At 40.3% G+C, this 16856-nt stretch overlaps 1 protein-coding gene across 8 annotated transcripts in view; it reads right to left on the bottom strand.

The window, feature by feature from the left end:
* Positions 1-16856, bottom strand: part of AAK1 (AP2 associated kinase 1) — a 271657-nt gene that overhangs the window by 32778 nt on the left and 222023 nt on the right. For 5 of the 8 annotated variants that reach the window (XM_069068897.1, XM_069068896.1, XM_069068903.1 and 2 more), the window contains 2 exons: positions 10339-10434; positions 2640-2741 (listed from right to left, as the gene is read on the bottom strand). The exons of the other annotated variants lie outside the window; for them this stretch is intronic. In XM_069068897.1, the coding sequence (XP_068924998.1) occupies positions 2640-2741; positions 10339-10434 (198 nt within the window). The remainder of the gene's footprint in view (positions 1-2639; positions 2742-10338; positions 10435-16856) is intronic. 8 annotated transcript variants of the gene reach the window in all.

Below are 16856 nucleotides of genomic sequence, written 5' to 3' on the forward strand. Positions count from 1 at the left end.
TAACTCAAAAGTGAAAGGTGAGTCACTGAATAACAGTTTGTCCTTTTTAAGGCTACTGAAAATAGTGAAGAATAAGTAGAGGGTGAATACTGAGAAACTGACAAGAGTGAAGAACAGGGAGGAAAAGAGAGAAGAGAGTGAGAAAGGTCAGCTCTCTTGGAACTCTGAGAAGTAGCAGCTGAAGCAGCTGACTGACAGAAGGCTTCAGCTGTGAGATTCCTTATTGGCTGAGGAAAGACTAGAGCTCAGTGGCCGAGTATTAGCATCAGCAATTGCTCTCCAGAGCCACCTAGAGTCTGAAAGAGGTGAAGCTTTTCAAAAGTCCAGGTAGTGTCCAGTGGTGGTAAAGTCCAGTGGTGACTGCTGGACAGGTCATCTTTTTTATTTTTTTTACAGTAAAGTCATGGAGTTGACTCCACAGACATAGGCAGCTCATAAATGTCGATGAAATTAAATTGATCTCCCACAAGTAGTGGTGTTGCTCTAGATCTTATTAAACACTTAAGAAGACTAAACATTTTAAATAATTTCATTTATGTCAATGAGAAATGCTTACTTTGGCCATTATATTCCTATGTATTAAGATACTAGTCCTTTGTAAGAACTTACAAAATAGATTTTAATAATCTTATGAAACTTGTCTTTTATAAGCTAAAAAAGAAAAGTGCATGTAGCTTTCAGTCACCACATCTCGTTTGAGAGTGGAAAAGAGGTTTGGCCACTGATCTGCTGAGAGCTTTTGGTCAATGGCACATCCTGGTGAGTAAATGATTGTCTGAGCTTGTCTGTACTGTCTAAAGAGAGCCAGTTTAAGGAGTTGTGTGGTTTTTTTGGCTTTAAGGGAACTGCTAGCTAAATTAAGAGTATAATAGTTTCCCAGCACCCTTTTAAGGGTGATTGTAAGCTGAAAGAATTTGTAAATGCTCCATTAGTTCAGAAATAGGAGAAAAATGGATTTGCTGAGCTGGAGAGTGTAAGGAAAGGAAGGGGAGCAGTTAGCAAAGATGCAGCTTCTTCATGTAATATAAATGTTCCTGAATGGAAAAATATTATCAAAGACTGCTGTTCAGAGTATTAGTTAACTCAAGCACATGGATGTTCCTCCTTATGTGCTTGCCTGACAGCTTTCTTTAAGTCTTTAAGATCATTGTCCCCAACTGGTAGGTGAGTGTAACTCTACTTAATGTGTGAATTGTAATGTACATATCATTCCTGAATTTACGTTAATATAAGTATCTGGTTTTCTTCGTTTGTTTGTTTTTTGCCTTTCTACAATATTGAGAGTGAATGGTGTAGCACACAGGTAGGGGATCAAGAACTAAAGTGATGAGTGTAGATGGTATATCCCCCCACAACAAGGTTACTCTCAGGATTCTGAGATTATTTGAATGGGGTAAGGGTCTCTTCCTCAGAAACCTAGACCTGCCAGGATGAGGAATGGAGAGAAATGAGATAACAAATCGGTGGCCTCTTGACCTGTATGAGAAGTGTAAGGCATGATGTGATCATCACAAAAAGGTCCCCCCCCCACTGACCTGTTACATACACTTACATGAAATCCTCTTCATTTATAGAGGAGGTAACCAAGAAGTCAGAAAGAATAATGAAATCCACAAATACTTAGCTATATTGATTAAGTACTGTCATACAGAGAAATCATTTTATCTGGGCACCAAATTATATTTATGTCTTACTAGGAGAGCTAGCACATTGGATGATCAGATCAGGATTAAAAAAATTTAAGCCAAGATGTTGGACTGAATCTGATAAGATGAAATGTAACGGGGATAAATATGAAGTCTTACAGGGGAGGCATGGCTAGACAGCAGTTCCTTTGAAAAGGATGTGTAGGTTTAGTGAAAAATCAGCATCAATCAACAGTGTCATATGGCAGCTAAGAAAAGTAATGAGATTTTGTCTGCAGTAATAAAAGTATGGTATTCAAAATGAGGGATGTGACAATCCAAGTGGCTTATGCCCTGATCAGACCACACCTGTAGTAATGTGTTTATAGGTGAACACAGAGATTGGGTCAAAATAGGCACACTGGTCCACACTCTATGCATGCCTATGACTGGTTTTTGATCCATGGGCAACATTTTAGGAAGAACATTGATAAGTTGGAGAATATCCAGAAAATCAAACAATATTAAAATGGCCTTGAGATTATGCCATATGAGGTTCAGAACTGGAGATATTGACCTTGGTGAAGAGAAAGTTTGGGTGTGGAGGGTCTTATATTGAATAGATGTTTAATAAGTGTTTGTGTGACTAAAATACTAAAATTAAAAGTTTCTTACATTAAAAAATATTTCACACATAAAAGCATTCCCACAATGCTTTTGCTTCTAACATGTATGTTTGAGGCTGGTAGTATATTCACCTCACTTCATAGATTGACGAATTGAGGCTCAGACCCTTGCTAAGATCACACAGACAGTAAATGATGGAGCTGGACCTTGAGCCCTTCTTCTTTCCATATGCATCAGTGGTCTTCCATGCTTTACTAGATCTTGCCATAGCTCAATAAAATACAGGGCTTGCTAAGCAGCTTCCTCCTTTACATAAAACTCTTGAAACACAAAGGCAGGCACCCCACATCACGATAGTGACAGAAAAGGAAGAATTTTTTTAATTACCATTCACAGCATCTGAAGTGCTACCAAAGGGATCTGCCAGAGGTAAGAGGTCAGGAAGGAGAAGTGAAGTACTGGGAGATTTGAGCCCCTCGATAAGCTTTTCTGGGTTAGAGAGAAAGGAAGGAGAAAGGAGAAAAATCAATGAGACAACAAAAGTAAAACTTGTCATTTCTCATTTTAAAGGTACATCAAAGTTCCTTTGCTCAAACTTGGGAGGAAATCCTAGGAACATCACTAAGAACAGAGTAACCATAAGCAGAAATTAGTGAGTCAAAAAAAATACAACTTGGAAAAGAGAAAATAAAAGTCACATGTTTCTCTGGTATTAAGAACTAGCATTAAGTTATGTCAGTATTCTATAGAGATGGGGAGCTGTATTTTGGCAAGCAACAAAGTTCAAGGGAAAGAAACACTAAGAAGTGAGAGGTAACCGAGATCTTGAGTGGAGACCAGATCATGGTGGAAAGGAACATTTAGTATGGGGAACAGAAGACTTGGCCAATGCGAGGGAGAGAGTGCTGGGCTTGTAGGCACGAAGATCTGAGTTCAAATCCAGACTCAGACGATTACTATCTGTGTGACCCTGGGAGTGTCACTTAACCTCTGCTTCCTCAGTTTCCTCATTTGTGAAATGTTGACAATAAAAGCACCTACCTCCCAGAGTTGTTATGAGGATCAAATGAGATAGCAATTGTGAAGTACTTAGCATAATGCCTGGAACACAGTAGTCAATACTGATGTTTTTATTATTATTATTTTTATCATTATGTTCATCACAGTGCCTGACACATAATAAGCACTATATAAATGTTAGCTATCATCATCACTATCATTATCATCGATAGCACTTTGGCACAGTGCCTGGCACAGAGTTAGTGCTGTACAAATGTTAGCCACAGAAAAGCTCTATCTTTTAGGTATCTATAGGACTGTCGTGTGGAAGGATTATACTTGTTCTTGTTTCAGAAGACAGAATCTGGGCCAAAGAGTATCAGTTAAAGGGAGGCAGACTTTAGCTCATTATAGAAGGAGCTCCCGAAACAATCTGAAAGGTCCAACAGTGGGGCAGGCTATTTGTCATTAGTGAGAGTGGCAAAGCAGAGGAAGGATCACTCTACATCAGGGATGCTATAGAGAGGATTCCTGTACCAGGTCAGAGATCAGAAGTTGTCTAGTCCAACCAAAGTTCCATCCAGTTCTCAGATTCTAAAACTCACCAAATGACCATCGGATATGTTTAATTTTCAACCCGTGTCCAAAGGCAATATTTACACAGCATCCTGCCATATTCCTAAGATTTAAACTCAGCATTTTGTAAAATCTAATTTAGACATAATATCATTGACACTTATATGGTGTTTTATAGTTGCAAAGTGCTCTATATCACTTGTTTATTAATAATTTGTATTATTCTTGTGTTAAAGCGATAAGAACAGAAATAGGTAACATAGCTTTGGACAGGACACTGGACTTTAGAGTCAGAAGACCTTGTTTTAAATTCTGCAACAAGTACCAATCCTCACTTACTAGGTGATCATGGACAAGTCACTGAATGTTTTTAAGTCAGTAAAATGAGGGAAATATTTATATTTGCTACCTCACAGGGTTGCTGTCCTAAGCAAAGCACTTTACAGACCTTAAAATGTCACTTGTCTTTCACAGGAATACAACATCTCAGTCAATGAGTGAAGGTCGAAATACCATCATCAGAAGCAAAAATAATTTATGTTTATTTAAGATTATCCAAAGTTTACAAAGCATCTTTCTTCCCAGAGTGGTCAGGAGGGTGATATGGGATAGTGGCAAGAGTATCTGAGGTTAGGAGACCTGTGTTCAAATCCCACCTCCAAAATTTATTAGCTGTATGACTTTAAACAAGCTATGTTACTTCAATGAGCTCAAGTTTTATCATTTGTAAAAAATGGAGATAATATTTATATTAGTTACTCACAAGGTTGTGAGTAATTGATCTAGAAACCTTGAGGTGGGATGGGCACGGAGATGCATGCCAGTGATGCCTGCTACTGGAGGAGGCTGAAGCTGGCAGATTGCTTGAGACTAGGAGGTCTGACCTGGAGTAGGTTAAAACCTAGCAGGTACTTGCACCAAGTTCAGTGCCAATATGGTGAGTGCCTGAGAGCCGGAGGCAGTACTAGGCTACCTAAGGATGAGTCAGTATCACTATCAAAATTATCACCATCATCATCATCTTGCTCACAGTCACATGGCCAATAAATGGTATAGCCAGGATTTGAAACCAGGTCTCCTGAGACTACAAGATTTAAGAGTAAATAAGATCATCCAAAGAAACTTATTTAATTTGGCCTGGCTGTTTGGAGGAATAATAAAATGTATAGATAAGAAGGACTTTGAAATCATTCAGTCCAAACTCTTGATAGAGGAGGAAACTGAACACTGGGGAAGGGACATGGCTTGCCAAAGATCACACTGAGAATAAGAAGCAGAGCTTGGAAAAATCTCCAAAGTGCATCAAGGCTGGGGTGCTTTCAGTAATAATAATAGCTAACATTTATATATTGCTTCAGAGTTTAAAAAAGCACTTCCTTTACATTATCTCATTTGATCCTCACAACAACCCTATAAGATAGGTGCAATTATTATGTCCATTTTACAGATGAAGAAACTTAAGCCAAGAGCAGTCAACTAACTTGCCTAGAGTCACACTGTTAGTAGTATCTGAAGCAGGTTTCAAACTTACATCTTACTGATTCCAGGTCCACTTCAACTGAAAACAGAGCCAGTATTTTTGGCTTTCGTGTTGTTAGAGGGAGTAAAGAAGGGGAGTTCTGGTGGAGAGAGTCTGTGTCACTTTAAGGGAATGACCATGTTCCCATGTGAGTCTAAGTCAAAGGGATATGGCTTGACAGGAAGAGATCCCTAGTCGACTTATACCTCATTGTCTGAGTTACCAGCTCTGTAAAGGAGGATTGCAATCTCTGATTAGCAACTCAAGTTTTATGTAATGGCAGAAAGAATAGGAGAGAGATGGAGAGGAAGAGAGAGATAGAGAGAGGGAAGATAAGGGGGGAGGTTAAGAAGGGGAGAGAGAGAAAGAGAGAAAACAAGAGGAAGGGAGAAAAAGAAGAGAGGGAGGGAGAGAGAGAAAAAGGGAGAAAGAGAGAGAATGGTGGAAGGAGAGAAAAGGAAGGTATGAAAGATAATGGGAGAGTAAGGGAGAGAATAAGGGAAGGAGACAGGAGAGACAGACAGAAGGGGGAAGGGAGAGAGAGAAAATGGGATGAGCAGGGGAAGGGAGAGAGGGAAAATCACTGAGTTCAACTGCGTTAGCCAAAAGAAGACATTAGTCAAGAGGTCCAAGCTATGTAATATAGTGGAGAGAGTGCTGAATCAGGAACCCCAAGTGTGAATGGAAGTTCTGTTTCTTCTAAGCTATGTGACTCTGGCCTGAGGTAGTAGAAAGAAGACTTAAGAGTTAGAGGCTTTGAATCTTGGACTCGTTTCTTATAATGCTGGACAAATCATTTCTCCTTTCTGACCCTGCCCTCCCTTCCTTCCACCTTGCAAAACCAGGGAACAAAACAGAGAATCTTTAAGGTTCCTCCAAGTTCTGTCTTGTTCCTGTCACTTAAACTCTTGGGCCTTAATTTCCTTGTCTGTAAAATAGGAGAAATAATATTTGCATTATCAATCTCACAGGGTTGCTTCGAAGAAAGTTCTGTAAACCTTCAGGTGCCACATGATTGGGAATTGATATAACAAATCCTGGGAGGACAATTCTGCACTGAGAGGCCCTGGTACAAAAGCGTCCCCCACACTGGGACTGCAGTTTACTTGTTGCAGAATATGCAGAAATAGTTGCTTTTCCTTTTTTTTTTTTTTTTTAAAGCAATTGGGGTTAAGTAACTTGCTCAAGGTTACACGGCCAGTTATTATTTCTGGGTGTGGTGCTGAGTATCTGAGCCCGGATTTGATCCAGGTCATCCCGACACTGGAGCCGGTACTCTTACTCGCTGAGCCACCTGGCCGCCCCTTGTTGCTTTTCCTTTAATGCCAATAAAACTTTCTTTTGAGACACCGTAGACAGCCTGCTTGCAAATGAAAATGATGGGTAGCAGCCAAAATCCCTCCAAATGGAGAGATTGTCCCTTAGTTCCCAAGTCATGGATTGAGCCTAATGTGCAGCCTTCACAGATAACAATAACACTTCAATAATTACAAGATGTATGATGTGGTTCATGTAGGAGGTCCCCCTGCCTCCACAGAACCACCTGCAATCCCTCTATGACAGAACCACCTGCAATCCTTCTATGACTTAATGGAAGGTCTTGAGAGAGGCTGTGGGTGAAAAACCCATCACTGTTGGGCCAACCCAGTGATAAGTCTCTCCCAACTTAACAAGGGTGGTTCTTGGATCACCAGCTCCACTTACAAAGCTTTTCCAGCTTACTAAGATTTGACAGACCTTGGTTCCACCTTGAGAGCCCAGGGTCACTGCCATGCTTTGGAAAGGTATAAAAGTGAAACTTTAGAAAAGAAAACAATAATGATGATGATGATGACAACGACGATGATGATGAGACACACACTTCTTGGGCATTTTAAGGTTTACAAAGTGGTTTCTTCAAAGTTTGGGAGCATAAGTATTATTAACCCCTTCTCATTGGTTTGTGACTTCACTGTTGTCAGGAGACAGGCAGATCAGTAGCTCATCTGCAACTTACAGGGTGACTTGCCCAGGGTCTCACAACCAGTGTGTGCCAGAGGGAACACCATTATAGATCCTTAATTGTCCAAGGTCACCCAGTTAGTAAGTACCAAATACCATGTTTAAACTTCTGTCTGCTGATTCCAGGACCAGAGCCCTTTCCACTACACATCCTAATGTCTTTGACATAAGGATTACATTGAACAATTCGAGGCTGAAAAACCAATCTAAAATCTCTGGGACTTTTAGTTAAAAAGGGCAAATTCCAATAAAATGTCAGTGTGACAAATACATTTCCCATCTCAGGGTTGATCTATGTTGACACAGAAGCCAAAATGCATCCTGGTAAAAGAAAAAAGGGGAAAAAAACAATCAGTGTGATGACCAAATGTCCAAATGAGGTCAAATCAAAATTAACCCTGCCATGTGCTTGACATTATTTTATTATTAGAAAAAGAGGAGGAAGTTAAAAAAAAACAAACAAACCCTGGCTGCTCTCACCAGAATGGCAAAGACAAGAAGGTATTTTTCTAAATATGTGTCATTTTCCATTATTCTGAACCAAATTTTGGGCAGTTTTCTTTCTTTCCCCCTCCCTGTTTGTAACTTCTTTCAAGTTTATTTCTCATATAACTACAAACTTATGTTTTGGCTAAAAAAAAAAAAAATCCAATGTTGGACAGATTTTTTTCCCCCTGGAATCCAGACAGAGGCAAAATAGAGGCCAATTGGGAAGAATTAAGCCTATAAGTAGTTAGGTCCTGATAAAGCAAGCCATTCATGCAAGGTTGTGTTGCCAGGGCATGCTGCCCCCCCCAATCATCTAATCTTCCAACCCCTTCACCTGATGGGATACTTTTCAGAAACAGGGCGGGAGGAGAATGTCACCATTAAAATGGAAGAGTTATGGGGGGAAAACACACTAACGACAAACTTCAGTCAATACCAATGATATTCACATAACATAGAATATTTGATCATCATTTCTTTTTAGCTGTGACATTATATATTGTTTGTAGGAGGAAAACTTCTTTTGGGGGTCTCAGTTTAACACATTTTATTAAGTAGAAGATTTGGGTTTTGCAGCTATTTTATGCCTTGTGCCACAAAGTTGACATCTTTTAGGAAAAAAAACCCTAGCTAACCCATCATCTGTGGGTTTTAGGGTACTGGGGCAGGCAGATTTGTGACCAAGATAGAGGAAAAAAAAACAAAAAAAGTTATCTTGGGGTTGGAGAGCAGAGCAAAACTGTGGTTTTGTTGATTTAGGGAACTCTTAGAGGAAGAAACTCCCTCCACCAATGCAGATCTGAAACTTGCCATCTTTAAAAGACCCAGGTGTCCTGAATGAAATACCAGCTATCTACTACCCCAGACACCTCCCCATATCATTTATTTAAAAAAAAAACTGATCAGTGGAGAAAGGAAAGGGTTACTTCTTTGTCCCTATGGAAGGGGAAAAAGGGATAAAACTTTTGGTACTTGGTTCTCTTCCTTCCATACCCTACTCTGCCAAAAGACAGATATGTCTCCCTAAGTCAGGATTCACAAACCATTTCTAGATTAATGCCACTTCCTTAATATCATAAAGTCAAACCTGGAAGGGGTCTTAAAATACAGAATGTTAGGAGCTAGGAAGAGGTACTTTGGTGACTTAGTCTAATCTGTTAATAACCAAAGGGACACTTCAGGGCATGAAGGCAGAGGGGCACAGATAATGGCTTATACTATGATTGAGAGATGCCCCTAGAGGACTCTTGTCACAGAGCCTCAGCCTAGGTAGGGGACCAATTGTACCTGTGCTTCAGAGGACTCAGGGGGACAATGCACTTGGGATCAAACTAACCTGAATGTAATGGTGAGTGGGGCTTGCAGTGAGCATGAGAGAAGGGGAGTCAAGTTGAAGCTTGGGGGGGCTTAGTGTTGTTGTGGTACCTAGGGCTGAAACTCGAGTCTCATCTCCTTATGTCAGTCTTGTAAAGTATTTATGGGTGTGTGAGTTGGTCCAGGTCATAGTTCATGCTACACATAATATTAGAGTTGAGAGGAAGGTTTGTCCTATAGTCCAACCTGACAACATCCCACCTGATAAGAACGCACACATTAGAATGGGCCGAACAGGCAGGTCAGAGCCACAATATCAGCTGAGCCCCTTCCTGTTTTCCTATCCCTAAAGACCAGTGCCTGGCTGTGGACATCAAGCTTCTATAAGACAGCCCTCTAGTTTCCCAGATGGAGAAAATGAAGAAGTGTTCTGCTTGATCCCAGAATAGAAAATTAGGAACAAGGGTTGGAAGGTGCCAAGAGGCAAATTGAAGCTTAATATGTATCAGTCACTGTGCCAGACATACCGGGGATATGAAGAAAAAAATGAGACACTCCCTATCTTTGAGGAACCATTAGAACTGTTTCTAAGTGGAATGGGCTGCAGAATCATGGGTTCTCCCTCCTGGGAAATCTTCTAATTAAGGTTGGATGACACCACTTGTTAGGTATGTTGCAGAAGAAATTGCACATATGGGTTGGACAAGATGGTCACTGGAGTTTTTTTCAGTGCTAAAATTTTGTGACTTTGTGAAACCCAAAGGGGCTAAGTGACTTGTCCAAGGATCACACAGCTAGTTGAGAAGATGGGATGAGTCTAGAACTAAGGTCTCTTGATTTCCATAAGTCAGTGTTTTTTCCTTTCCCATCTTGTATTGCTTGCAAAATTGGTGGTGGTCAGATAATGAAGACAAAGTAAGTGAATGTACATATGTGAGGTGCATTATTAATTTATTGTGTCCTTATTCCTCTGTAGATGCCACAAAGCCACTTCTGAAACTTCCTTGAAGCAATGTCCTAGGAACAGTACAGTCCCACATTGGCTTTCATTCTTTTCCCCTTTCACCCCCATCCCTTTCACAAATCCAAATTTGTCTCAGAACTTTTAAAATTAAGCTTTTGAAAAATAATGTAGAAATGGGTATTTATCCGCACTTTACCCCAACGTCCCCTCACCACTTCCTTTACCTGGTGCTTCAGGTACTGGGAGAGGGATGAAAGGATCAGACACGTTCAGAAGAGGAGGGCTAGCATCCAGACCAAGCACATCTTTCGTTTTTTCAGCTGGAGGTTTGGGTAGTGAGCAAAGATAAAGAGAGAAAAAGAGAAAAGCAGAAAACATCAAGAAGCTATAAAAGATTTTCCTGCCCAGGGAATTAATTAACCCAGCAGCCAACAAGGCTTCATGAGGTCTAAGGGGGTGGGGAGACAGAGAGGAAGGATAAAAGAGAAAATATGTTTAGATTTAAACCCTTCTTACTGCAGTGGCCCTTCAGTGTTTGTAACTGGATCATAGAATACTTCTATATGCAGGACATCTCAGTCATCATAGTGATATTGGCAGAATATCTACACAAGTCCTTGAGTTCCACCTTTTTCTATTAACCCACACTGGTATCTCCCCCTTCTTGGAACTCCCATAGACTTACTGTCTAGATCACATGTTTTGGTACTTAACTGTATCCTTATTTCCACATTTCACGGACGCCTAATTTCACAGCCTGGGCATTTCTTTTATTGATGTGATCACACCTCATCTAATCATATAATGTTTCCTATGATTATCTGCTTTCCGAGTGAGGAGTATCTCCTCAATAAGACTGTTAACTCCTTGAAGTCATGTCTTATAGGCTGATCACATCACAAGGGAAAAATACTCATTGAGTGAACTGAGCTAGGGACAGTGATTTCTCTGAAACCAGTGGGATATCCCTGGTATACTGTTTACAATCACATTAAAATATGACAGTCAACCAACACGCATTTATTAAGCACCTGCTATATTCAGGACATTGTACTAAATGTTGAAGATACAAAAAGGCAAAAGACAGTCCTTGCATTCTGGGGAGACAGCACACAAACAACTATAAACAAATAAAATGCACACAAGATAAACTGGAGATATCCAACAGAGGGAAGATACTAGCATAACAAAGAACTAAGAAAGGATTCTGATAGAAAGTGGGATTTTAGCTAAGACTCAAAGGAAACCACAAGAGATGAAGGGAGATAATTCAAAGCATGAGGGACAGACAAAAAAAATGGTTGGAGTAAGGACAGTAAGAGTGAAGAACAGGAAGGAGACCAGTCAGAACTGGGATGTATGTGTGTTTAAATTTGAAAAAAAAAAACCCATATAAATTTATAGAAATAAATTCATAAAAAATTCACAAAAACAATGTGACATATAGTACAAATGACTTTGGCACTGAAGTCAGACGTCTTGGGTTCAAATCTTGCCTTTAATGCTAATTACCTGTGTGGTTTTCAGGACTTAACTTGCTGGGATTCTATCTGTTCAGATGGTTTCTGAGGCCCCTCAGGTTTATGAGCCTCTGATCCATATAAATGAAACCTTAAAGGGATTACCATACCTTACACCAGTGTTGTCAAAATCAAACAGAAAGAGGAGTCATTAATCTCTATATTGGAATCCTGATGGGTTGCATATTGATTTAGGTTTTGTTTTCTTTTTTTGCTTTTTGGAGGGCAGTTAGGGTTAAGTGACTTGCCCAAGGTCACATGGCTAGTAATTGTGTCAAGTGTCTGAGGCCACATTTGAACTCAGGTCCTCCTGACTCCAGGGCTGGTGCTCTATTCACTGTTGATTTAGTTTTAAAATGTAATATCATTTATGTTTTATTATGTTTTTATTTTGTTAAATATTTCCCAATTATATTTTAATCTAATTTGGGCCCCTGTACTTGGGAAGGGTTACAAGTCACATATGTTTGACTCTTCTGCCTTAACTTAATCCTTGATCTAGGCATAGTGGTATCTTAACCACCTTAACCATCCAGTCATACAGGTTCCATACATTTGGGATACATACACTTGTTTTTTAAAAAATATTTTAATCTTTGTATTTGTATATAAATGATTTCCTTGTCAATCCTATATATTTTACGCTATAAAGACCCCCTTAGTGCATCTTTTCCAAGTCCACAGAAGTGAAATGATCTAGAAGTTGTTGCTTACTTAACATCACCCAGGTTATTTGTCACAGTATGAGGAGCAGAACCTAGATTCTCAGGCTGCTTTAACACTGCATTTTTTGCTTTCACAGGAACACAGATTCAGAGCTGGGACACTAGAGGTCTTCTAGTCCAACCTCCTCATTTTATAAACAAGAAATGGAGCCTCAAGAAGTCAAGTGATTTACTTAAGGTCATACAGGGAGTTATATGAGAAAGCATAATAGTTGAACACTTATTCAAAGTCTATCAAAATCAGGGTCTTCTGATTCTAAACCCAGGACTTTTCCCTCCTATACCACAGTGCCTCCCCAGCCATTAGTACCTCTCTGTGTCTTTACTGGCAAAGGATAAACCTTTTAATAATTTTAAACTGAAATCATGGAGCTGAGTTGTCAAAAGGCAGGATTGGTTTTATTCACCATCCCCAGTCTATCTAAAACCTGAGAATCCACACCTACATCACCTTTGCAATTTGCACCAGAAAAAGATGCTTAAAAGAACCCCTTGCCCAATGTTGTTCCCTTGTTCCCTTCCTTGGCAGATGATCTAAGCTTAGTAAAGGTCTGAGCCCATGTGATTTTCACAGCTTCATTTCCTGTATTTGAAGGCAAATAAGTATCTTCCTTGGCCAAAGGATGAAGATGAGACAATCCAGAATTATGATGTGACAAAGAAAAAGGGGATAGAAATAGGGAATGCCCCAAACAAAGATCACAGGTAAACTAATATAAAAATTAAAGTCTTTCCAAATGTTTGAAATTTAGTTATACGGGGTGGCTAGGTGGCACAGTGAATAAAGTACCGGCCCTGGAGTCAGGAGGACCTGAGTTCAAATCTGGCCTCTAACACTTAACACAAAAGCTAGCCATGTGACCTTGGGCAAGTCACTTAACCCCAATTGCTCTGCAAAAAGCAAAAGAAAAACAAAAGAAGGAAACTTAATTATGCAACTTTCTTTTTTTTTTTTTTTGATTATCACTACTATTTTAGCTTTATTTTTGTGGGTTTGGGTTGTTGCTTTTCTTTTCTTTTTTTTATTTCAAATGCTTTATTAACTTCTGATTTACATCATTCATTTCCACCAGATTTTGAGTTACAAATTTTCTCCCAGTTTTTCCCCTGCCCACCACCCCAAAATAGCAGTCCCATAGGATATTCCCTCCTCCAATCTGTTCTCTCCCATATTTTCTCCCATACCCCTTTTGACTTTTCCAGTGGATCTCTGTGCTCCAGTGCTTGTATATACATGTAAAATAGTATTAATAATAGTATATATATATATATGAATATTTGATTTTAAAACTTTGAATTCCAGATTCATTCCCTTCTTCCCTTGTCACCCACCCTTACTGGGAAGATAAGCAGTTCAGTATAGGTTGTACATGTGTGGCTAATGCAAAACAATAACATAGTAGATATATTTTAAAAGACTGACTGTATTTCCCTCCCTCCTATCCCACCTCCCACCTGTTCTATTCTCTGCTTTGATCCCGTCATTTTTCAAAAGTGGGTGCTTCTAACTTCCCTCCCCCCCAGCCTGCGCTCCCTTCCATCATCCCCACTCTTATCCCCTTCCCCCCCTACTCTCCTACAGGGTGATATACCCTATTTAGTATGTATTTCATTCCCTCCTCAAGCCAAATGCAATGGGAATAAGGTTGACCCATTCCCTTTTGCCTTCCTATTCTTCCCCTCCATTGTAACCATTTTCCCTTGCCTCTTCTATATGAGATAGTTTACCCCATTCTGTCTCTCCCCACCTCCTCTCATTATATTCCTCTCTCACCTCTTAATTTCACCTTTTAAGTATCATCCCTTCCTGTTAAATTGGTCCTGTGCCTTCTATCTATGTATACCTGTAAACATATGTATTCATATGCCCATATACCCTCATATATAGACATATATATATTTCTATTTCCTGCAACTACTGAGAAAAGTTTCATAAGTTACAATTATTGTTTTTCCATGTAGGAATGTAAATAGTTCAACTTTGATAAGTTCCTTATGATTTCTTTTCCCTGTTTACCTTCTCATGCTTCTCTTGCTTCTTGTATCTAAATGTCAAATTTTCTATTCAACTCTGGTTTTTTCAGCAAGAATGCTTGAAAGTCCTCTATTCCACTGAATGACCATATTTTCCCCTGAAACATGATACTCAGTTCTGCTGGGTAGGTGACTCTTGGTTTTAATCCCAGCTCCTTTGACTTCTGGAATATCATATTCCAAGCCCTTTGATCCCTCAGTGTAGAAACTGCCAGATCCTGAGTTATCCTGATTGTGTTTCCACAATATTCAAATTGTTTCTTCCTGGCTGCTTGTAATATTCTCTCCTTAATCTGGGAATTTCAGAATCTGGCTGTAATATTCCTAGGAGTTTTCTTTTTGGGATCTTTTTCAGCAGGTGATCGGTGGATTCTTTCAACCTCTATTTTGCCCTCTGGTTCTAAAAACATCAGGGCAGTTTTCTTTGAGAACTTCCTGGAGGATGATTTCTAGGTTCTTACTTTGATCACGGCTTTCAGGTAGTCCAATAATTTTTTAATTATCTCTCCTGGATCTATTTTCCAAGTCAGTGGTTTTTCCCATGAGATATTTCACATTTCCTTCTATTCTTTCATTTGTTTGGATCTCTTTAACATCATCTTGATTTCTCATATAGTCATTAGCTTCCATTTGCTCCAATCTAATTCTGAAGCAATGATTCTCCTCATTGAGCTTTTCAGATTTTTTTCCATCTGGCAAATTCAGCTTTTTAAGGCATTCTTCTCCTCATTGCCTTTTTGAGCCTCTCTTGCCATTTGAGTTAGTCTATTTTTCAAGGTGTGATTTTCCTCAGTCAGATTGTTGACTCTCATTTCATAATTTTCTTACATCGTTCTCATTTCTCTTCCCAATTTTTCTTCCACTTCTCTTATCTGCTTCTTAAGGTCCTCTATGGCCTGTAACCAGCTCGTATTTTCCTTAGAAGCTTTTGGTGCAGGAGTTCTGACTGTACTGTCTTCCTCCTGTTCCATGCTTTGCTCCTTTTTGTCCCCAAAATAGGAGTCTAATGTTGGAATCTTTTGTCTGCTTTGTTTCCTTTGCCTGGTCATGTTGCCCCTCTGTCCCTTGACCCCTGGGCTTTTTGCCACAGTAGGACTCTGCCACCAGACAGGGGAGCTTTTGTCCCAAACACTGGGGTTTTCTCAGCTGCCGGAGGTATTAGATGGGTGCCCTCTCTGAGTTCTCCACATGCTCTGGCGAGCTGGACACACAACCCAGGACCTCCACCCTAGACTGCAATCCAGATCCAAGAAGGTTAAAGCAAGAGTGATTACCCCTCAGACTGGTACTTGGTCCCCCTATACTCTGCAGGACAGGAGCTGAAGCTGCCTGCCACGTGGAGCTGGCTGGCTGTGCCAATGTCTCAGAGGCTTCTCGCCCTGGGGGCGAAAGCCACGCACTCCCACTTACTGGGTCCCAAAGTCCAGACTGCACTGACCTCTCACTTTGTCCTTCACATCTATGTGTTGATAAATCTGGAGACGGCCACAGCTGCTGCTGATCTAGCGTCACTCCGCCCCAGGGAGAAAGCCTTGGTGTGGGGCTGGGCTCGGCTTCCAGAGCACTGCACTGGCCGATTCCTACCAGCCTGCCGGGCTGCCCTCAGCGTGAGGTTAGCTTCTCTGTGTCATTTTGTGGGTTCTGCAGCTCCAAAGTTTGTTTAGAATCCCCTTTTTACACGGATTGGGGAAGGTGGAAGCTGGAGCAGTGGGGAGGTCCTGCTTCTACTCCACCATCTTGACACCGCCCCTGGAGGTATTCGTTATGCAACTTTCTATTGCACCTTTGTTGCATAACTAAGCTATATTAATTGATGGTGCTTATATTTTCTGGAAAGCGACTGTTATATATTATTTATCATGGTATTTTCTTTTTTTTTTTTTTTGGAGGGCAATTGGGGTTAAGTGACTTGCCCTAGGTCACATGGCTATTTTTGGTGTTTAGTGTCTGAGGCTGGATTTGAACTCAGGTCCTCCTAACTCCAGGGCCAGTGCTCTATTCACTGCGCCACCTAGCCACCCCTATCATGGTATTTTCTACATCTAGCAACAGGGCCTTTCACACGCTAATACTTAATAAGTATTTATTGAATTTTCCATCTATCTCTCTGGAGATAGATAGCCTGCCTCAGCAGGGAGTGGGTTTCACTTTATTGGAAGTCTGTAAGGATAATAATGATAACTGACATTTCTACAGCGCTTCCCATGTGCTAGGTACTGTGTTAAGGGTTTTCAAATATTATCTCATTTGATCTCTGGGAGGTAAGTGCTATTATTTTCCCCATTTTATAGAAAGCACAGGCTTATCCATGTAAGGGTCAGGTTGTAGAGGGGATTCTAGTTCAGGTAGGGGATGGCCTAGATGGCCCTCTAAGGTCCATTCTCACACTTTATGATTATAGGATTCTGTGTGTGTATGTGTGTGTGTGTGTGTGTGTGTGTGTGTGTGTGTGTGTGTGTGTGT

Source organism: Petaurus breviceps, unplaced genomic scaffold (genome assembly GCF_028583685.1).
Source record: "Petaurus breviceps papuanus isolate PSGF00001 unplaced genomic scaffold, PetGlider_PUasm1.0 90775, whole genome shotgun sequence".
Taxonomy (NCBI): domain Eukaryota; kingdom Metazoa; phylum Chordata; class Mammalia; order Diprotodontia; family Petauridae; genus Petaurus; species Petaurus breviceps.